At 43.6% G+C, this 23,392-nt stretch overlaps 1 protein-coding gene across 8 annotated transcripts in view; it reads right to left on the bottom strand.

Annotated features, from left to right (window-relative positions):
* Nucleotides 1-23,392, bottom strand: part of armh3 (armadillo like helical domain containing 3) — a 156,057-nt gene that overhangs the window by 85,331 nt on the left and 47,334 nt on the right. For all 8 annotated transcript variants that reach the window (XM_069900227.1, XM_069900223.1, XM_069900225.1 and 5 more), the window contains 6 exons: nucleotides 21,387-21,483; nucleotides 19,439-19,540; nucleotides 16,052-16,110; nucleotides 14,587-14,652; nucleotides 12,966-13,035; nucleotides 2,223-2,283 (listed from right to left, as the gene is read on the bottom strand). In XM_069900227.1, the coding sequence (XP_069756328.1) occupies nucleotides 2,223-2,283; nucleotides 12,966-13,035; nucleotides 14,587-14,652; nucleotides 16,052-16,110; nucleotides 19,439-19,540; nucleotides 21,387-21,483 (455 nt within the window). The remainder of the gene's footprint in view (nucleotides 1-2,222; nucleotides 2,284-12,965; nucleotides 13,036-14,586; nucleotides 14,653-16,051; nucleotides 16,111-19,438; nucleotides 19,541-21,386; nucleotides 21,484-23,392) is intronic.

Raw genomic sequence — 23,392 nt, 5'->3', positions numbered from 1 at the left:
GCCACGTCACCATAACAAACCCACAGACCATTAGTGGCCTGCAGACCACAAGTTGAGAAATTCTGACTGAGGGAACTAGCAGAGATATGCAGAAGGGAGTAGCATATCAAAGTAGGATCGACAGTGGAAGCATTAATGCATTATTCACAAGATATAGGAAAAAAGTAGGCCAATCGGCCCATCGAGTCTGACCCGCCATTCTATCATGACCTGATCCATCCATCTTCTCAGCCCCATTCCCCAGCTTTCTCTGATACCCTGACAAATGAAATACCTGTCAATGTCTGCCTTAAATACACTCAATGACCTCGTTTCCACTGCTGCCTGTGCCAACAAGTGCCACAGACTCACAACCCTCTGGCTAAAGAAATATTTCTGCATCTGTTTTAAATTGACACCCTTTTATCTGAAATTGTGCTTCTTGTCCTGGATCCTCCTACCATGGGAAACAACCTTGCCAAATATACTCTGTCCAGGACTTTCAGCTTTTGAAATGGCTGGGACTGAGACTTCCCAATAGGAAGCGACTGTAGCCTTTTAGTGGAGTGAAAGTTCACTATCCAAGAACTGATCGGAACGACAGGGGAACGAGAAGGGAAATTATGTGATCAGCAGTTTATTGAGACTGGGGGGCACAGGGCAGCAGGTAGATGTCACTGGCAGGAGGAGGAGCTGAGGGATTACTCGAGGGAGATGGGGCAGAATAGGCGAGCAACCTAGTAGAGGTGGATTCTAGAGGAACATTTAGCCGGGAGGAGAAGTAGAAGACGTGGACAGGGACAAATGCAATGAATGCTTTGTGTCAGAGACAACAGTGTAAGGATTGGGAGAGAGGGAGCTTAGAAGGCCAGCAGCAATCCTCGCCCACTGAGCAAAGCAAGATCCTGCTCTGCGTCTTTAAACTGACTTTGCAGCACACACGCAAGGCTTGAGTGAAAAAATAAATGAACCTCAGAAAGGATTACACCATTGGAAGAGAGTGAAGGATCAATGGGAAAGAGCTTTAAAAGTGGAAATGAGCAAATGGTTGATCAATGGCTTCAAAAATTCTGCGGCGCAGTAAGTGGATTAAAGAATCACAGTGCACTAAGTGACGCTGATGTGCCTTCTAGCTATCCAAAATTTAATTAATCCATTTAAACAGATGCCATAAGACTATTACCATTGGTACCTTTGTGCAATTAGTGACTGCAGAAGTACACTAAATTACATACACCATGCAAGTTCTGGGTTTGATCTGGTCTATGCAGGGTACCAACACTTTAGGGAAGAATTAGCTCTCCACCTTGTTCATTTTTATGGTGTCTCATTCGATTTCAACTCATCTGCTTCTTATTCAGGTTTTTGGTGACCACCATCAGCCTGGGATACGATGCGAGGAATGGAGAAGGGGTCAGGAGGATGGAAATTATCAGTCTGTGGATGGGAAGAAGGGCTCCCGAAGGGCAATAAAAGCTTCCTGATTGTGTCGGAGGTTTGGAGCTGGAGCTCGGGCTACCAATATTTTGAACAGGAGTCTGTGCAGCTGCAGGAGCACTGGAGGCAAATCCACAGACACTCAGTGTTTCCGAAGGGACTCTCTTGTTTCTCTTTCTCCTAGTGTTAGGGGCACCAGACAATGCTCATGCCATTCTTTGTTTGCCTTACGGCTGAAAAAAAATGGAAGTAAATCATGTATATTACATTTATAATGTATTATAACATGACAACAAAAGGAACCTTGGAAAAACAAGAGCTAATACTTCAAATCTATGGCCATTCACCAGAATCCCACTTGCAAACATTCCTGTTCTGTTCATCAGAGTCAGCCATATTACCCGAAACAGGTCCTTTGGCCCAACTCATCTATGTCGACCAAGTTGGGATTCTGGGCTGGTTCCATTTGCCTGTATTTGGTTCATATCCTTCTACACCCCTCATATCTGTCAACTGAACATCAATATCATACCCGCTATTAGCTTCCCCTGGCAGCTCAAAACACATCTTCCATTATGGCAGTAACAAGAGGACAGCAATAACACGACTGGCTTTGTACCAAGGTCCACACCTCAAGTTCCTAGAGCCATATTCCGATTGCTTTTAAGATAAAAGAACATGGTCTTGAAGTGTTAATTATTTATCTCTCCCAGAAGCTGTCTGACCTTCTGAGTAGGTCCTGCGTTTCTCTCCATATTCCCAGCACCTGCAGCTCTGCCTTTGAGCGAGCACTTTGCTGAACTTACATGTATAGGTCCATCGGGAACTCTTTCATCATGTGCGTGACCATAAATTCCACCATTAGATCTGGAACAGAGTGAAATATAGTTATAAGGTGGCTGTGCTGAGGGTTGTCTGTTTAATGACTGTGGTTGAGCAATGCATCATAATGCTACATGAATGCCAAGCTTTTCTCATTTCCCCAGGCTCTCAGCTAACTTTGCACCAGAAGTGCTGGAGGGTCAAGGACACAAAAGAAACCTATACACAATGTCTGACTGCAACCAATCTTCTGATTGGTTTTAAGATGCCAGAGATGCATAAATATCTCCTCACTCCTGAGCAAATACTTCATTCTCTGGTTGGGGGGGTGGGGGGGGAGGGGATGTTGATGGCTAAGATGAGTGGTCTTGGGTGGTTGTCACCTCATGTTCAGGGCAGTGCTGAGGTAATGTTCAATCCAGTCATTTACAGCATTGAAAATATACATCACACGCCAACTCAACTCTAAATCAGCAAGAGCGCCTGTCAGACAAGAACTCATTGAGGGATTAATTGCTCCTCATTGCAAGGCTGAAGGACTGATTAACAACTTAGTTACATTACTTAGGTGCCTGCTACTTCATAAATTCTGATAAATAAAGTTATTAAAAGAGGAAACCATGCAAGGACACATCATTTGCACTATTGAGGTGATTCTAAGCTGATCAGACTGTGCTTAGTTTGACAACATGAGGAATTTAGAAAATTACAGCACAATACAGGCCCATCGGCCCACAACGCTGTGCTGACCTCGATATACCTACCCTCACAAAAAAATCTACACCCTCCCTACCTCATACCCCTCTATTTTTCTTTCAACCACGTGCCTGTCTAAGAGTCTCTTAAATGCCCCTATTGGTCCACCATAGAGGGCTATGAGGTAGGATGGGTTTAGTTTTTCGAGGGGGAGATAGGCATATATAGGTCAGCACAACATTATGGGCCAAAGGGCCAGTACTGTGCTATAGTTTTCATGTCCTCATGTTGTCAATCTTAAGTACAGACTGATCAGCTCAGAATTACTGCAATAGTACAAATGATGTGTCCGCGTGTAGTTTCCTTTTAAGGAATCCCCTGGCAATACATTCCTGGCACCCACAACTCTTTGCATAAAAAAAAAACTTACCCCGATGTCTCCCCTAAACTTTTCTCCCTTCACTTTGTACAAGTGTCCTCTGGTGCTTGCTACCGCCCTGGGAAAAAGGTGCTGGCTGTCTATCTTATTTATATCTCTCAAAATCTTATAGACCTATTAATATCTTTCTTTACTCCACTGACCTTCCCTCACAAGACATATTTTCCAATCCAGGCAACATCCTGGTAAATCTCCTTTGCATCCTCTCCATTAGCTTCCACATCTTTCCTGTAATGATGTGACCAAAACTGAACACAATATTCTAAGTCTCACCAGAGATTAATATAGCTACAATATTACCTCACAACTCTTAACTCATTCCCCGCTAATAAAGTCTAGCATAAGCCTTCTTAACTATCCTACCAACCTGTGCAGCAACCTTGAGAGATCTATAGATTAGAACTGATGCAAACAAGAAAACTTTCATTTAAAATAGAACAAAAATGCCCCAAGGATCAGAATGAAAACTGTATATTTCTTGTCAAATACTTGGACAAAGTAGAAGGGTGCAAGGATGGGTTTCAGAGTATAACGAGAGGCAAGGTGGAGTCTGGGTGGAAAAATAGAGCTTCAGTTTGGGTAGCTTAGGACACAGAGGTAAGAACGCACAATTCACATCCAACAGGATTTGAGCGTGTACTTCAAGGTGAGGTTCAGTCATATAACAAAATAACTGGACTTCAGTTTCACTAAGGTCAGATCAGGGTTTAATTTAGTCTCTGAGCAGATCTCTCATGGCAAATTCAGGGACATTTGAAAAGCCCATAATGGAGAAATGTAGATGTCTCACTGGCTTACAAAGCTGGAGGACATGGAGGGATAAACAGCATCAGTGGTATCTGATAACATGGAAGAGAATCAAAGTGTTAGAAATTATCAGCAGAGAAAGTTGCACTTGACTGCAAACCACAACTGTATAGAAAGGCAGGGAAATTGGTGTGGTCCAATGCCATAGCACTTTTCTTGACTTCAGGACATCCCAAAGCAAGTTACAACCAATGCCACGGTTGTGAAACACAGTCACTGACACGAGATCCCTCAAGTAACAATGAGGTAACAGAACATGGTACAGTACAACACAAGAAGGGGCCCTTCTGCCCATGATGTGTGTGCTGAACATGATGTTCTTTTTTAATGATGATGGATGACAGTTGAAAACTAGCCAGGAACCTTCCCTCTCACCCGAGAGCACACAGGGACTGGGTTTAACGCCTTGCCCCAAAGGACGAACTTCTGATAGTGTTGCACTGAGCTGGGCATTTTACACCAATGTTTCACAATGAGACTGAAGCTCGCAGATACCCACAGAATCCAAGACTGAAATCACTGACAACATCTAGACATTGGGTGATCTTATCAGTCAGCTGTGCCCCACCAAAAATAGACAGCAATTGAGGTGGAAAACAGCATTCTATGACAATCTGATCACTTTGATTCCATTTCACGATGTCTGTCTATTCACAAGGAACATCCACATTTATATTTATAGGTCCGAGGATTGCCAACATTCAGCAAGACTATTGCCTGCACAGATAACGAGGCAGGAAAACAACATAAGAGATGAATAAAAAATTATACCATTTATTTAAAATAAAACATTTCATACGTATAAATTATATAGATTTATAAAGTGAAAGAACCAAAGTATTCAAGTATTCCATACCATAGCTGCATAAAACAGCAATAAATTTGGTATTGCTTTAAATTTCCATAATTAGTTTTGTTCCAAAGTGGCTACAGTCTAATTTCCCATGCTGCTGAATTGGATTTAAATGAACATAATTCATTCATATATATTCACCATTCTTTGGCTTGGCTTCGCGGACGAAGATTTATGGAGGGGGTAAAAGTCCACGTCAGCTGCAGGCTCGTTTGTGGCTGACAAGTCCGATGCGGGACAGGCAGACACGGTTGCAGCGGCTGCAGGGGAAAAATGGTTGGTTGGGGTTGGGTGTTGGGTTTTTCCTCCTTTGCCTTTTGTCAGTGAGGTGGGCTCTGCGGTCTTCTTCAAAGGAGGTTGCTGCCCGCCAAACTGTGGGGCGCCAAGATGCACGGTTTGAGGCGAGATCAGCCCACTGGCGGTGGTCAATGTGGCAGGCACCAAGAGTTTTCTTTAGGCAGTCCTTGTACCTTTTCTTTGGTGCACCTCTGTCACGGTGGCCGGTGGAGAGCTCGCCATATAACACGATCTTGGGAAGGCGATGGTCCTCCATTCACCATTAGCGATAATGAATATACCCAGCCAAATGTGAAACAATCCTATATTCTCTCTTCAGGCAGGCTGCCTTTTAATTCATAGGATTTGCACACACTCTTGTTATTCGCAACATGCAGGATGAAGTGTGATGTTCAGGCTGCGCTGGGCAGATTGATCCCAACCATGAGATGACAGCATGATCTCAGTCCCCAGAGAAAACCTTTTTTTGCCAATGGATTAAGTGGCTGCGAGGTTACTTCAGAGGGCAGTTGATAATCAGCTTCATTTCTGTGGGTCCAGAATCACATGTGCTGTAAAGCAGCCATTCTCAACCTTGTTTTTGGCTATGACCCTCTTAAGGACTCTACTCAAAATTTATGGAACCGCTTCCCTGTGAAGCAGTCATTTAGATGGTTTCTTCTGTCCTTCTCTCCTACTGACTACATCAGTGGTTTTCAAACTTTTTCTTCCCACTCACATACCACTTTAAGTAATCCCTATGCCATAGGTGCCCAGTGATGAGTAAGGGATTAAAACCACTGTTTTAATCGTACCTAATTGACTCGTTATGTGCACGGTTTCAGAACTCCAAAAGAAATGGGCCTATAACAATTTTTCTCAAGCAAAATATTTCAGTAACAATTGGGTCTAGAACAGTGGTTCCCAACCTTTTTTCCCCACCTCCATACCACCTTAAGTAATCCCTTACTAATAACAGAGGACCTATGGCATAGGGATTACTTAAAGTATGTGAGTGGAAAGAAAACATTTCAAAACCATTGGACTACATAAAAACCAAAAAAAAATTATGATTTCAGTCCATGGCCCTCATTGACAATGGGTGCTGTAAAGGAAACAAATGATTTTCCTTCAAAGATAGCGGCAAAAGTTAGTGGACACTGCCCAGTACATCACAGGCGAAACTCTACCCACCATTGAGAAAATTTACATGGAACGCTGGTGTTGGAGAGGCTCCACAGCACCCAGGACATGCTCTGTTCTCGCTGCTGCCATCAGGAAAGAGGTGTAGGTGCCACAAGACTCGCACCACCAGGTTCAGGAACAGTTGCTCCCCCTCCACCATCAGACTCCTCAACCACAAACTCAGTCAGGGGCTCATTTAAGGCCTCTGACTTTGCACATTATTTGTTACTGAGTATTTCTTTTTTCCATTTGCACAATTTTATGTTTCTTTCTGTTTATATTCTCTCTTTTGTATATGTATCTATTTTCTCGAGTACTATTTACAGTTACCAACAAGTTGAAATTCTGCCTGGCCTGCAGGAAAAAGAATCTCAGGGTTGTATGTGATGTCATGCATATACTCTGACAATAAATCTGAATTTTGAACATCCACAAGATCACCTCTCTGGCCTATTCAGTGATTAGTGAACAGAGAGACTTTTACAACTACAGTACAACTCCGATTATCCAAAATGGTTGGACCTGGTCTATGTCTGATAAACATTTTTTTTAGAACTGGTCATTTTTAAAAATAGCCCAGTAGCAACAGCAAATCACTTGAAATAGTGTTTAAACACAAACAAGGGAAGGCTTTTTTAATCTTTAAAATGTTTAATTCTCACCAAAAAAAATGCTGGCCACCACTGATCACCGACGCCTCCCCACGTGGTCCTGCTGCTGCTGGGAGCCCGACGACTCCGCTGCTGCCGTAACAAGGCATTCTTCCGACCACGCGGCTGGGAGATAGTGGTACGCAGTTGAGAGGGAAAGTTGGAGAGAAAAGTCAATAGGGGAATGGAAAGAAGAAATGGAAAAAGAGAGGGGAGGTACCTGAAATGAGGACAATTGTCGTTCTAATGTCATGTCAAGTGAATTTTTTTTTTCAACCTGTGAGGTCAGTTTGGCTCCGAAAAAAAAATTCAGATAAATGAGGATTTCTGATTTGTTTCAGAAATTTTTTTGGATAAATGAGGATTTCGGATAATCGGAGTTGTACTGTATTTCATTCTTACTGTTCTTGATTATTTAACTAAATTAATTCAACTTCCTTATCTTCTGGAGTGGGCCTTCAGACCAATTCACCAATATTACCACAATGCAGCTGCGCCTCAGTGTTCCAGTACTCCAGTTGTTTAACGATAGCTCCAACTGGACCAGTCAGAGATCAGACTGATCAGATTGCTGTGGTTCATTGACTGTCAGAAGAGCCAGGAGCTCATGGGTTTATGGTGCATTTCAGAGACCTGAACACAGACAGACCTGAGGGAGCATGCCAGAAGGGGCAGAGGTCAAGGAATTAATCAGAGGCTTCTTCTTGTCCTTGCTGATGAACAGAAAAGATACCATGATAGGATTTCACAGCTCCAAGCCAACACTACCTAACACAGATTGATTTGGTCACTTCCTTTATCAGTGCTTGCCATGTGTGCAGCTCCTACAGTAAAAGCAGTGTCAACGTTTCGGGTCTTTTGTCAAGACTGGTGAATGAAAGGAATGTTCAGAGATTTGAAAAAGAGGCTGGGGGAGGGGGAGACTAGTGATGGGGGTGGGGGGGGGGTAGAATCTGTGATAGGCTGAAGGAAGAGAAGTATAATGGAGTGCCTAGGAGGAATGGAGGGGAAGGGGAGGTTAGGAGGTATATGAAATATAGGTAAGGAGAAAATGTGAGGGGAAAATGGAAAGGGGGAGGATGGGGTGAGATCGTGGGAAAAGAAAGGGGGTGGGGGGGGTTAACGGAAGATGGAGAAATCAATGTTCATGCCATCAGGTTGGAGGCTACCAAGACAGAATATAAAATGTGGTTCCTCTAACCTGAGTGTGGCCTCCTCTTGACAGAAGAGAAAGTTATGGATGGACATATCAGATGGAATGGGATGTAAAATTAAAATGTGCGCCCACTGGGAGATCCTGCTTCCTCAAGTGGAGAGATCGTAGGTGCTCAAAGAAATGGTCTCCAAGTCTGCATCGGGTCTTGCCAATGTACACTGGGAGCATCGGACACAGTATGCCAATCCAGCAGATTCACAAAGTGAAGTGTCATCTCACAAGAAAGAAATGTTCAGAGATTGAAAAAGGGGTGGGGGAGGGGAGACTAGTGATTAGCTAGAGGGAGAAAATAGGGGGATCTGTGATAGGCTGAAGGGAGAGAAGTACAATGGAAAGGAAAGCAATGGAGTGTCTAGGAGGAATGGGGGGAGAGGACTGGTTAGGAGGTATATGGAGAATAGATAAGGAGAAATTGTGAAGGGAAAAGGAGAGGAAGGATAGGATGAGATGGAGGGAAAGAAAGGGGTTGGGGTGAATGGAAATTGGAGAAATGAATGTTCATTTCTCCATATACCTCCTAACCTCCCCTTCCCCTCCATTATTCCTTGGCACTCCTTGCATTCCTTCCTATTACTCTCCTTACAGCCTATCACGGATATTCCCCCCCCCCCCCCCACCATTCTCTCTCTCTAGCCAATCACGTCTTCCCCTCACCACCCTCTTTTTCAAATCTCTGAACATTCCTTTCATTCACCAGTCTTGACAAAGGGTCCTGACCTGAAACATTGACTTACTGCTTCTACTAGATGCTGCCTGGCCTGCTGTGTTCTTCCAGCACTGGGGTATTTTCATGTTATTTATTTATCTGCAGATTTTTTTCATCTTCACTAATTATAAAAATTATAAAAAATGCTTTGGGATCCATTGAAGTCAGAAGTATTGAATTGTTTACTTTTGCTGTTATCTCGGAACGCACAACAAACCTTGGCGTGCTATCCAGCGTGTGTGGACATGTGATAAGTAAATAAATGAGTCTAATTTTAAAAAAAATCAGAACAAAATAAATTCAAGGAAACCTCATTTTTGGAAATGCAGGGCTTCAGCTGATATAATTTACTCTCACTAAGTCCTGATGTCAACCAAATGTCACCTCAACTACGTCTGTTCACAAACATGGGCCTACATTTGGCCCATTGAATTTGTGCTGGCTCTTTAAAAGAAGTTTCTGATCAGTCCTTCGAGTCTGTTTTTTCCACCCAGCCCTGCAACTTTCTTCCATTCTAGGTAATCAAATTCTCCTTTTCAAAGTTTTTATTAAATCCACTTCTAGTTTTGTAGCAATTGCATTCACGGTTAGAGAGAAAAATGTCATCTACAAACCAGTTCTCGTGTCAGTTCGATAAAACAGGGAACCAACCCTGCCGTCGTTTTCTCCTCACTGATTTCACATTCTTGTCACATGCACAGAAGTATGGAGAGAAAGTTTGCTTTGCAAGCAGTCAAGCTTGTCAACTTATTTAACTGTACAGAGTGCAGAGTTACAGGAGGAGATCAGTTAGAATAGAGCAAAGAAAACAATATATTACCATTGTGAGGTTCATTCATGAGTCTGATAATGACAGGAAAGGAACTGTCCTTGAATCTGGTGGTGTTTGTTCAAATAGGTCCAAGCTGATAGGATTTTTCCATTCCAACAATCCTATTGCATTTCCAATCTATGTCAAGAAGAATAACTGGAGCATCTGTATCCTTATCCTAACTAAGAATAGGTGCCTCAATAATGACTTGCATTAAAACAATATAGTCCCAAAATGTACTCACCAAGTCATAGGCAAACTAATCAATTGCTTTAAGTATTGTCCAATGCATTAGAAACAAACAATATTTTGGTAACTCAGATTACATTTATATAATTCATCGATGACAAGTCCCTTTATAGAGCTGTCAAGAGGGATACCTGAAAGTTCAATCATAGTCTGTTGTTATGTGTACATTGTCAAGTCTGTATGTGCAGAAAGCAGCTGTGAACTGAAATCTCCTTTCATTCAATGAGACAGCATGTCAGCATTGCTCCACATCAAATTCAGGGCCAATTCCAATGTCTTGTGTATTGGTCGGCGACTTACATTTGCTCGTTCTTCTCTTCCCTTCCTCGTTGCTCCTGAAGGCTCCCATCTCCACATGCCGCACACCAGCCCAAGAAACATCATTCTTGGATTAGAGATCAAGCTTGGCTCAGTCGGGTGCAAACTTCATATCCAGGTCAGGTGTGACCAAGTCCACATGGCAAAGGCCCGAGCATAATAAAACCCTGAGGCCAATGTTCCCGTTGCCAGTCTCACACAGTAACAGTTCTCATCTTTTAAACTGATGAATCAAACAGGAGTCTGTGCAGCTACAGGAGCGCTGGAGGTGAATTCATGGACACTCAGTGACTGAAGAGACTGTCTTAAGCTTCTCTTTCTCTTGAATTGTAAGGGGTGCCAGGCAGCTCTAATGGTGACCCTTTGTCTGCCTTACAGCAGGCAAATGTCAATTTCAGGTAAAAGTTCAGGTTTTGTACTATTACATAATGAAGGAATCTTCAATTTTTAAAATTTAGATATAGCACGGTAACAAGACCTTTCAGCCCATGCTGCCCAATTAAACCACAACCCTGGAAGATTTTGAAGAGTGGGAGGAAACCAGAGCACTTGGAGGAACTCCATGCAAACATGGGGAGAACATACAAACTCCTTAAAGATAGCACTGGATTCGAACCTTGGTCATTGGTGCTGTAACAGCATTGAGCTAATCGCTATGCTAATCGTGTTAACCGAATCTTGAAGTGCCTTGCATTTCAGCTGAAAGTGAAAGATTCCAAGATGCTACTGTGATAGAGTTTCTAGCTGTCCTAAAGACAGATTGGCTGCTGTCTTTATGTAATTACAGAGAACATGCTTCATTAATAGCTCATGAGGCATGATATAAAATGAGATGGTCAGAGTACTTCGCCCACTGAGATATCTTGTATTAAAGATGGACTTACGCAAACAGTTACCTAAATGATTCATTGGATGAGAAGTAATGTAGATTGACTCGACAAGCTGGGGTCATTCTCCATAGAACAGAATTGTGTGCAATTCTGGTCACCCCATGATAAGAAGGATATGGAGGTTTTGGAAAGGATACAGAAGAAATTTACCAGGAAGCAGCTTGGAAAAAAGGGTATGGGCTTATGAGGAGAGGCTGGATGAACAGGAGTTATTTCTCTGGAGCATTGGAGGCTAAAGAGAGACCCGATAACAGTTTATAATATTACAAGAGACACAGATAGTGTAGAGAACCATTTTCCCCAAGGTAAAATTCTCAAATTCTAAAGGACATGTTTTTAAGATAAGAAAGGGGAAATTCAAAGGAGATGTACAAGGCATGTTCTTTTTATACTGAACAGTTGCTTGGAATGTATTTCCAGGGTTAGTGGTGGAAACAGCGATTCAGAGGCTTTGAGACTGACACATGAACATGCAGGGAACAGAGGATATAGGTCATGTGCAAGAAGAAAGCATTTAGTTTAATTTGGCATCATATTCAGCACAAACATGTGGGCCGAAGGGCCTGTTTCTGTGTTATCCTCCTCTATATCTATGTTCTGGAGGAGATTGTGAAGAAATCGGATAGATTTAAAAAGAGCAGAGGGAAAACTGCTCTCACCACGAAGAGCGATTAGGCTCAGAATGGAGATGCTGTAAAACACCGGGTGTCCAGCACCTATGGAGATTGGTAGATGCCAGATCAGTGAATTTTCTGTTTGCTTGAGATTGCATGTTGCATGATTGGCAAACTAACAGCGAGGCATGTCAATTTTAAACGATCGTATTTTTTTTAACCTATTTATTTTCTGCAATTTTTTTACCGGTTGCTTGAGGCTGCTGGTTTCTTGAATTCTGGATAACAGGGAATTTAACTGTAATTAGCGCAAGAACCGCAAAGAAAAAATTCGCAGCAAAGATTTGGGGTCTGGATTAATCTGCCAGAGGAGCAGTGGAGCAGATTCAACAGGGGTGCTAAGGATGGAGCTGAAGGTATCCAAAAGGAAAAACTGGCAGGGCTGTGGACAGGGGGCAAGGATGTAGGACTACTTGGATTGGTCTTGCGTAAGGCCTCCATAAGTGATGTGACCTTTCAAATGTATCACTGACTCAACCCACCCATTTAATCTCACACTTACACACCCATGAGCACTCTCTCCATTGTGGGCCCTCCAGACACCAAAGTGCCCTTATCAGACACCACATAACGATGGTTTTACTAATTCCAGAAGAGGGAAGAGAATCGTGTGGTATGTTCCCCTCTTTCAAAAGAAGGCAAGAGTCTTCAGTGACTTGCTGCACTTCAGTAAACTGCAGAAAGAAGCACTCTGGAATGAAAAGCCCAAGACTCAGCTCCACATTAAAATTCACACAGTTTTACAATAGCACTGGGTTAGAGTTACTGGCATCTCAGACTGAAAGAGATCTTGAGAGAGATCAGCTGTGCTCAACAATTGATAAAGATCCCCTAAATCCAATGGAATATGAATGGAGTCTCAGACCAATCCTGTGTTCGTTCCTCTCCTGCCAGGAACAGTGTGTTAACAAGCATAGGCAGAAGAGACAATAAAAAAGGTTTTCGCGTGATACTTACCCAACACAGCGCAGACCAGAGGACGTGAAGGGATGTTCTTGTCTGCAGCCTTCTTCCGATGTCTCATGGGCTACAAGGTAATTGAGAAGAATGGATCATTCAAATTGAATCCATCGGTATTTTTGCGGGGGTGGGGGTGGGGGTGCAATCAACTCCAACTTCCACCCTCTAATAAACAAAAACATTTCCTGTTTGTGGCACACCACACAAGATGCTGAAGGAACTCAGCAGGTCAGGCAGCATCCATGGAAGGTGACTGAGTCAACACTTCTGGCCAGAATAAAAGGGGTGGGGGGGGAAGGGAAGAGAGGGTACGAAGTGTGGGAAAAGTAATCTTACTTTTCTCCCCATTCCTTCCTCCTCCCAACCTTTCCCCCCCCCCCCACCCCCCCACCACTTCCAACTACATTCATCAATCACCAGCCAGCTCGTCAGCCTCCCCCTCCCCACACTGATCCTGGCTTCTGCCCTCTTTCTTCCCAGTCTTGATGAAGTATCCCGGCCTAAATCGCCTTTTCCACATGCAGCCTGACCTGCTCAGCTCCTCCAGCACTTTGTGAGTTGTTCCAGTTTTCCACCATCTAAAGTCTTTCTTGTTTGTTTCCTACTTTTAGCCTTAGTTTCATTATTCCAATGCCTACTGCACACCAATCAAAATAAAGCTTCTTTAGTAAGTTGCAAGGACCCAGGACGACAGGAAAGCAAAGGCAAAACTTGTCAGAAACACTCGGCCCTTCTGTTGTATCTAAAAGGGGAAAAGCAACTCTGAATGGGCACTGATTATGACTCTGGTGAGCTGATAAAAGTTCAGCCATTAAAATTCATACCTTGTTCTAGGTCAGATCCCACTGAGCATGCCCAATCACTCTTGGTCCCATTTGCTTCAGCTTGCAGCTCCTAACTGCAGACAACTTCCAAGGAGAACCCCCAAATGAATGTAACAAGTACTCACACCCTTGGTTAGCTTTCATTCATTCCTCTTATGCTCCTTAGAAAGCCTGTTGATTGTAGCTCTAAATCAAAGGGGTGCCAGCCATTTCAATTCCGTGTCCCATTCCCACACTGACATGTCTGTCCATGGCCTCATGTACCATCAAACCAGGGCTATCCGCAAACTGGAGGAGCAATACTTAATTTTCCTTCTGAGCACTCTCCAACTGGATGGCATTAACATCAGTTTTTGCTAGCCTACTCCCCATTCTCCCTATCTTCCTCATCCCTCTGCCTTCTTCCTCCAGCTCTCCACCCTCTTCCCTCTCTATTTACAGAACAGCCCTCCCCTCCTTGCTTGCTGGTGTGCCCTCCCTGTCTTATCCACCTATTACCTCCTGGTTGAGGCCCTATGCTCCTCCTCCTTCCCCTCCCCCTACCATTTTGTTCAGGCTTCTGCCTACACTTTGCTCATACCTTGTTGAAGGGTTCAAGCTCGAAATGTTGGTTATGGATCTTTATCTTTGCAATGTAAAGTACACTGTTTGACTTGCTGAGTTTCTCCATCATTCTTTTTTTACATCAATCACAGTGACTGCAGACTTTCATGTTTTAATCCTTCATACGACTTTGGGACTGCGCTGTGCTGTTCCTAAAGACTACGTGCCTGTACACTGGCCTTTAGACTCACCATTCTGTGCAAGTTGACCCGAAAGTTCATGTTGTCATCATGGAGAAAGGCATTTGCATACTGGTCCTGCAATACAACAGAGCAGAAAAATCAACCGTGACATAGAAAGGGTCTGATTTGCAGACTGCGGCATGACAGCACAGCAGTTAGAGCTGCTCCCTCTCGCCCCATTCACACTTGACCTCAGGCTCTAACTGTGTGGCTCTTCCTGTGGCTCTGTGGGAAGTTCACTGGCTGCTGTAAATGATCTCTTGAAGAAAATGACAAAAGGAATCAAAGGGGAATTGAAGGAAGGCGGGAAGAATAGGTTGCAGAGCTGCGGGTGAATCGAACTGGTGGGATAACTGTGGTGGGATTTGCCAAGTATCTGATGGGCTGAATACCGTCCTGCACTCCAACAGATAAATTCATACAAATTCGAGTATCACTAGAGCATCCAGGTCAAGACTGAGTTATTTTCTGAACAGATGAGATGAAACCTTAAACCTTTTAGCACGGTTAGTGAAACGCTTTGCCCATCACTATTACAGTGATAGCAACCTGGGTTCGAATTTGGTGCTGTCTTTAAGGAACTTTGTACATTCTCCCAGTGTCTGCATGGGTTTGCTCAAGGGGCTCTGGTTTCCGACCATGTTCCAAACATGTACGGAGTTGGTAAGTTAATTGGTCACATGGGTGTGTGTGGACCAGGCCTGTTACGGTGTTGTATCTCTAAAATCTAAAACTGGTGATGTTGCTCTGGGACGTGGGACATTTGACAGGATAATGGAAAGAGATTAACTCTCCATATCTAACGTGATGATCCAGCCCTTATGAGCGGGTGATGGGACAGTTCAGAGGGAGCTTTATTCTTCATTTGTTGTCCCACACACTCTCAGGCCTATGTGGATCTTTACTCTGCATTTAAATTGTGCTGCACTTGCATTGGGAGTAAGCAATGGGACAGTGTAGAGGGAGCTTCACTCTGTATCTAACTGGTGCTGTTCCTTCCCTGGGAGTGTGTGATAGGACTGTGTAGAGGCAGCTTCACTCTGTATCTAACCCGTACTGCCCCTGCCCCTGGGAGTGTGTGATGGGACAGTGTAGAGGGAGCTTCACTCTGTATCTAACCAGTGCTGTTCCTTCCCTGGGAGTGTGTGATAGGACTGTGTAGAGGCAGCTTCACTCTGTATCTAACCCGTACTGCCCCTGCCCCTGGGAGTGTGTGATGGGACAGTGTGGAGGGAGCTTCGTTCTGTATCTAATTCATGCTGTCCCTGCCCTGGGAGTGTGTGATGGGGCAGTGTAGAGGGAGCTTCCGTCTGTATCTAACCTGTTCTGTCCCTGCCCTGGGAGCGTAGAGGCAGCTTGTCTTTATATCTAATCCAGACTCTACCTGCCTCGGCCATGCATCTTGGAAGTTTTTCAAGTACCTTTTAATGCTTGTAGAATTCCCTTAATGTAGTTGTATGTCTGTTGTACTTACCTCCGCTATACAGGTGAGTATGATCAGGCAAAGTTTGGCACTGTTCAACCGATGCTCATCTGAAGACGAATGCACACATACATTTCAGAGTATTACCATAGGCTTTGAAAGAGGAAAACCCTGTCCTTATGAACTGCATAGGGTGCAAGATCTAGAGATTGGATCGACAGCATAACATAGGCAGCATAGTTAACGCAGTTAACGCAACGCTATTAAAGCAGCAACGACCTTAGGACTGAATCCACTGATGTCTGTAAGGAGTTTGTATGTGTCTGCGTGAGTTTCCTCCCAATCTCCAAAATTTATGGGGTTGTAGGTTAATTTGGGTGTAATTGGCCGGCACGGGTTTATGGCTGGAATTGGCTTCTACCATGCCGTAAATTTAAAAAAATAATCGTCGAGGATTAACTGTTTCTGAAATTCCATCACAAGAAACCTGGCAGCCAATTAGCACAGCCAGCTGCCAACATGACTGAGCAACTAAGAATCAATGCATTGGTTGTATCAGTGGAAATCCAGTGCTTCATCTGAGAGGGGAGGTGGGCTTTGATTTAATGTGTCATTCATGTTGCATCTGGTTCAGTTGTGTTTCCTCAGTACAGGATGGTGCTCAGACACACAGAGAAGAGGATAATTGGCACCAAAGGGGCAAACAGACTCTGCAAAGGATACCAAGGGAAGGTAGGTGAGGTCAGAAAAGCATTGAAAAGTATGGGAGTGCAGAGAAGAAAACTGGTTAAAAAAACAATATTAATCTAGTGCAAAAAAAACACATTTAGAGGAGTTAGCATATAACAGTGTGCATCAAGAAACAAACAAAGTCCATTTGATAGCTGCACATCAAAGAGCGATGACCTCAGGGCCAGATTAGTCATTGCTGCCTGTAAGATAATGGGTCCAGACCATGGGCTCAAAGCAGCTTTAACAATTCATGTCATTCGAGAGAGCAACTGCATAAAAACTGGCTGCTTTCCAGCAGGGCAAAACTATAACCCACATTAACAAGGGAAGGCTGAGCCACGAGCACAGAACAACTTTTGTCCTTTAGAAGGATGTCGCACTTCAATTTGTTTGGTCTCTTGTCCTTTCGTAATGTTATAAATGCAGAACGATGCTTACAGGGAGATAATAAGCAAGCTCATTTATATTTAAGAGGAAAGTGGCAATGGCAGAATGTTAAACCAGCAGACTTTTACTTCAATGCAGGAGAATATGGAAATTGACTTCATCAAGTGGCTGAAGAGGGAATTGGATAAACATTAGAAATAAACCGTCACGGGGTGGGGGGGGGGGGGGGGGGAGGTGAGGGTCATGGAGGTTGTTAGTATAATCTCAATAATCCAAATAGCCTCCCTTCAATGCAGAGATTTCTCAATGCATCCTGAGAATCAGGCTTCCCAATCTACTCTGCCACTACCTTGGCAAAGCAGCAAAAGTATTCGGAATCAGAATTTATTGTCATTAACAAGCCATGGGTGCACAAAAAAGATTGGTTAGGATAGCCCTAGCTGTAGCAAAAAAATGTATTATGTCAGCCTGGAAATTAGAAGATAACTTGAGAATACAACAATGGAATATAGAAATGAATAAATGTATTCCATTAGAAAAAATAACATATAATTTAAGAAATAATATTACAATATTTGAACAAATATGGGAGCCATACATGAAACATAATAGAGAAAACCTACCGGGGACATCTACCACCTAAAATGACAGAAGGAGAAGAGAATGAAAAGAACTGACTCAGTGGAATTTCTTGTTTATTTTTATTGAGTGACAACATTGACGGGTTTAATGTATCTTAGATTCTGAACTTTAAATGAATGGGAGGGGAGGTAGGGAGGGTGGGAGGGGAAGAGGGAGGGGGGGGAGAAAATGACACTATATATTTGAAAAGGAAAATGTATGCATCTTGATCAATGTGGTTTGTTGTGTGAAAAATAAAAAAATTTAAAAAAAAACAAGTCATGAAATTCATTGATATGTTGCAGCATTACAGTGCAAACATTTCGATAAGCCACCTTACAAAAATAAATAAAAATAGTGCACAAAAAATCAAAGCAAGGTTCATTAATCATTCAGGAATATGATGGCAGAGGGGAAGAAACTGTCTTTGTGCTGCTGAGTGCTTGTCTTCAGGCTCCTGTACCTTTATCCCCGATGGTAGCAGAATAAAGAGGCCATGGCCTGGGTGGTGGTGTTCTTTGAGGATAGCAGTTGCTTTCTTGAGACACTGACTCTTGTAGATGTCCTTGATGGAGTGAAGTCTTATGCTCATGATCAGCTGGTGTCTACAATCCTCTCCTTGGTTTTGCTCATGCTGAGTGCAAGGTTTTTGGTGTGAAATCACTCAACGACCTGATCTATCTCCCTAATGTACACTTCCTCATTGCCGTTCGTGATTTTGTCAACAACTGTAGTGTTATCGGCAAATTTCTCAATCGCATATTAAAAAGCTCATCCTACCCGGCCATACTCTTTTCATCCTACCCGGCCACACTCTCTTCCCTCATCAAGAAGTCATGAGTATGATACCACGCACCACCAGATTCAACATCAGTTTCTTTCACACTGTTATCATGAATCAACCTCACAATAATAAAATTACTCCCTTTACTCCATCCGAACTGCAACTCTGCAGTTTTACATAATGTATTTATTTTAACAACTCAGAAGCCCATTCCAGCCATTTGAAACCGTGTTTCCCTATTACACCTAACTAACCTACCAACCCCTTATATTTTTGGGGCTGGGAGGAAACTGGAGTACTTAGAGGAAACCCATGCAGTCACAGGGAGAAAGCACAAACTCCTTACAGACAGCACTAGATTCAAATTTGGGTCGCTGGCACTATAACAGCTACCCGCTATGTTAACTGTTGTTCTGTGTATGAAATATCTAACTGGCCTGCTCACAAAACAACCTTTATTAATGCATCTATGTATGTGTGACAATTAGCTTGAACGACAAAGCCAATGCAAATGTTTGAGTGAACCATATTGCAGATCATGCTACTGGGCAACACTGACACGTAGAGAGAGGTCAAAAAGAGGAGGTGATGGAAAAAGACTGAACGATTCAGTCACTAAGCTGAGAAATGATGTGTAAAAGGGCAAAATGAGGTCTAAAGGCAGGATTCCACAGGCACACATTCTGAACTTCACGTCGATGCAACTGTTGAGGGAAGCATTCAGAACCTGGCTCATGACCTGCCAGACCCCATTACTAAACTGGTCAACCCCAAATAGGTAAGCCAGGACTTCTGGCACCCAAAACACAAGGTAGTTTCTCCTATCAAAACGGAGCCTCTTCCCCTCTGCCAGCACCTCCCCTGAGCAACCAATACCGATCCGCTGATTGTTACAGAAATAATATTTGCCTTGCCTTTTGTATCCTGCATGACAATGGAGCAATACTTGAGGAAGGTGATGAGCAGATTACTGGTGTGAAGATTCGGATCCAGTGGAAACTCTGTAGAATTCATCACTACAGTGGAAAGAGACACCAGGAATTAAATGTAACAAAATAAAACACCAAGATCAGAACCTGTTCCATACCAAGACAATCCAAAAGGGCATGGGATGGTTGGCATAGCAGTTAGCGCAATGCCATTACATCACCAGCAATCGGGACTGGGGTTCGAATTCCACACTGTCTGTAAGGAGTTGTACATTCTCTCCATGTGTGCGTGGGTTTTCCCTGGGGCTTCCTCCCACCATGGGTTGTAGGTTAATTGGGCGACATGAGCTTGTGCTGTACATCTAAATATTTAAAAATTAAAAATTACCAGTAAATTTAAAAAATAAAATTAAAGCTGTTTCCTTACTCTTCCAAGCCTCAAAACACTGATGCAGTGAAGCAAAGAGGTCCAGTCCTACTCCAACTTCTATATATGCTCATACAGACACCAAGGGTCCTACAGTGTAGAGCTGCATTATTGGCAATGCTACATTATTGAAAAAGCTGTCATGTTATTCTCACTACCCTTCCTTCAATCCAATTCCTTTCTGAAAGTACCTAAAAATTGCTTGTACCACTCCTTTCAGGTGGCACATCATCTATTCAGTGGTTTTCAAACTTTTTCTTTCTATTCGCATACCACCTTAAGTAATATAGGTCCTCAATGATTGGTAAAGAATTACTTAAGGTGGTATGTAAGTTGGGGAAAAAAGGTTGAGAATCACTGCTCTAGATCCAATTGTTATTGAAATATTTTGCTTGAGAAAAATTGTCATTGGCCCATTTCCTTTGGAGTTATGAAACTGTGCACATAACATGTCAATTAGGTACAATAAAAACAGTGTTTTTCAAACTTTTTCTTTCTTCTCATATACCACCTTAAGTGGAAAGAAAAAGTTTGGCAACCACTGCTGTAGACCCAGCACTCGACACAAGCCAGTTCATGGGCTGGAAATGAAAGCACTCCCTGTTATCAGCTGTTTTTAGGTTAGAGGGAAGGTTCCAGATTTTGTTAGTTTCCTCATGCCTGGTTAGTCAACATCTTGCCATCACAGCAGTAGTAATGTAACCTCACTTGGAGTAGTATTGCGAGCAGTTTTGGGCTCTTCATTTAAGAAAGGATGTGCTAACATTGGAGAGGGTTCAGAGGAGGTTCACAAGGATGATTTCTGGAATGAAAGGTTATCATATGAAAAGCATTTGACAGCTTTTGCTTAGCCTGTACTAATTGGAATTTAAGAGAATGAGAGGGGAATCTCATTGAAACATTTTGAATGTTGAAAGGCATAGACAAAGTAGATGTAGAAAGGTGGGAGAGTCTGGGACAAGAGGGCACAACTTCAGGATTGACAGGTGTCCACATAGAACTGAGATGTGGAGGAATTTCTTTAGCCAGAAGGTAGTAAATCTGTGGCATTTGTTGCCACAGATGGTTGTGGTGACCCAGTCATTGGGTGTATTAATGGCAGAGATTGATAGGTTCTTGATGAGCCAGGGCATCAAAGATTATGGGGAGAAGGCCGGGCAGTAGGACTGAGCAGGAAAATGAATCAGCTCATGATTCAAAGGTGGGGCAGACTCGATGGGCTGAATAGCTTATTTCTCCTCATATAACTTAACTTGCCTCAATGCCAACTGGATGGATGAAGAGTATAAAGCAACCATGAATTCCCATCCTGGGGAGTGCCTAGTCAACCTTCAGACATCAAAGCAAGAACAGAATTAATCTCACCACACACCCATCGTTGACCACTTGAAGAACCACCTGAAATACAGTAGGAAGCATTCGGTTCCTGTGGGAGTCCAGGCAGAGTTCAGCAGCTCCAAAGGAGGAGGGAATGGGGAAATGGACATTAATTTCAGAAAGACTTGCCATCTGACGAAGGAGGCGTTGTTCCCAAGGGTGTGGTTGGAGTTGTTGGGAGCACCGGTGTTGTTGGAAGACTAACCAGTCCCATCTCGGGGTGGCTCTGAGTTTAATAAAAAAAGATCACTGCTGTCAAAATCTTCACCTACAATGTTTTAGATTGCAATTACTCATTTTAAAATCTATAATTTCCAGACAAGATCATCACAGCTCTTGATACTTTACATCACAAGGAATACCTTTCCTTTGTTGTTTGGCCCAAGCCCCACTGGAGCTCATCAGTCAAATTGAGTAGCACTTGCATCAAGGAGCTGATATCATCAGCACAGGCCACATGATCAGCCTTCACACTCTCTGATGACATTGCTCCAAAAAGCATGCCCTAAAATTGTGCAACTGTGATAGCAGCAGCAAAACGCAAGCGCAGAGCTGAGCCAGTGACACCTTCTTGGAAGTAATCCTGCTAAACTGCCTTCTGACAAGATAAATGGTCGGACTTGCGGTCGGGAGACCCGCATGAACTGTGGGAGACTGGCTCATGAGTAGCAGGTGTCGGAACCCGGGAGTCTAGAGGGTGCTGAAGACAAAAAGGGTTCCGAAAGGACCTCAGGCACTGAAGGCTCCCTGATCATATCGGAGGTTTGGACCTGGGCCTTGGGTTGCTGATGGCTTAAACTGGTGTCTGTGCAGCTGCAGAGGTTGAGGGAGCACTGGAAGCAAATCCATGGACACTCAGTAACCCTGAAAGATCACTCTTTTGCTTTGCTTTCTCCTATTGGCAGGGGCACTGGGCAATGCACATGGTGACTCTTTGTTAGCCTTACGACTGAGAACAGTTGAAGTGTATCATATATATTACATTTTTATTGTATTACTCTTCTTTTCTCTTTAGCTTGGCTTCACGGACGAAGATTTATGGAGGGGTAAAGTCCACGTCAGCTGCAGGCTCGTTTGTGGCTGACAAGTCCGATGCGGAACAGGCAGACACGGTTGCAGCGGTTGCAAGGGAAAATTGGTTGGTTGGGGGTTGGGTGTTGGGTTTTTCCTCCTTTGTCTTTTGAATGGGAGGTGGGCTCTGCGGTCTTCTTCAAAGGAGGTGGGCTCTGCGGTCTTCTTCAAAGGAGGTTGCTGCCCGCCAAACTGTGAGGCGCCAAGATGCACGGTTTGAGGCGATATCAGCCCACTGGCGGTGGTCAATGTGGCAGGCACCAAGAGCTTTCTTTAGGCAGTCCTTGTACCTCTTCTTTGGTGCACCTCTGTCTCAGTGGCCAGTGGAGAGCTCGCCATATAACACGATCTTGGGAAGGCGATGGTCCTCCATTCTGAAGACGTGATCTACCCAGCGCAGTTGGATCTTCAGCAGCGTGGATTCGATGCTGTCGGCCTCTGCCATCTCGAGTACTTCGATGTTGGAGATGAAGTCGCTCCAATGAATGTTGAGGATGGAGCGGAGACAACGCTGGTGGAAGCGTTCTAGGAGTCATAGGTGATGCCGGTAAAGGACCCATGATTCGGAGCCGAACAGGAGTGTGGGTATGACAACAGCTCTGTATACGCTAATCTTTGTGAGGTTTTTCAGTTGGTTGTTTTTCCAGACTCTTTTGTGTAGTCTTCCAAAGGCGCTATTTGCCTTGGCGAGTCTGTTGTCTAGCTCGTTGTCGATCCTTGCATCCGATGAAATGGTGCAGCCGAGATAGGTAAACTGGTTGACCGTTTTGAGTTTTGTGTGCCCGATGGAGATGTGGGGGGGGTGGTAGTCATGGTGGGGAGCTGGCTAATGGAGGACCTCAGTTTTCTTCAGGCTGACCTCCAGGCCAAACATTTTGGCAGTTTCCGCAAAACAGGACGTCAAGCTATGCAACTATAAAATGAACGTTTGAAGCTTTAGAAATGCAACACAAAATCTTCCAAGTTTGCTCCAAGGTTATGAGATAATGTGTAGTGATCAGGAGCAGGGACTCGTTGAGTTCATTTCCAATTTCGTCGCCATGGGACACTACCCAAGGCCAGTG

This window comes from Narcine bancroftii, chromosome 10, assembly GCF_036971445.1.
Source record: "Narcine bancroftii isolate sNarBan1 chromosome 10, sNarBan1.hap1, whole genome shotgun sequence".
NCBI classification, from domain to species: Eukaryota; Metazoa; Chordata; class Chondrichthyes; order Torpediniformes; family Narcinidae; genus Narcine; species Narcine bancroftii.
The sequence above is the reverse complement of the archived record's forward strand: the minus strand, read 5'-3'. Positions and strand labels throughout refer to the sequence as shown.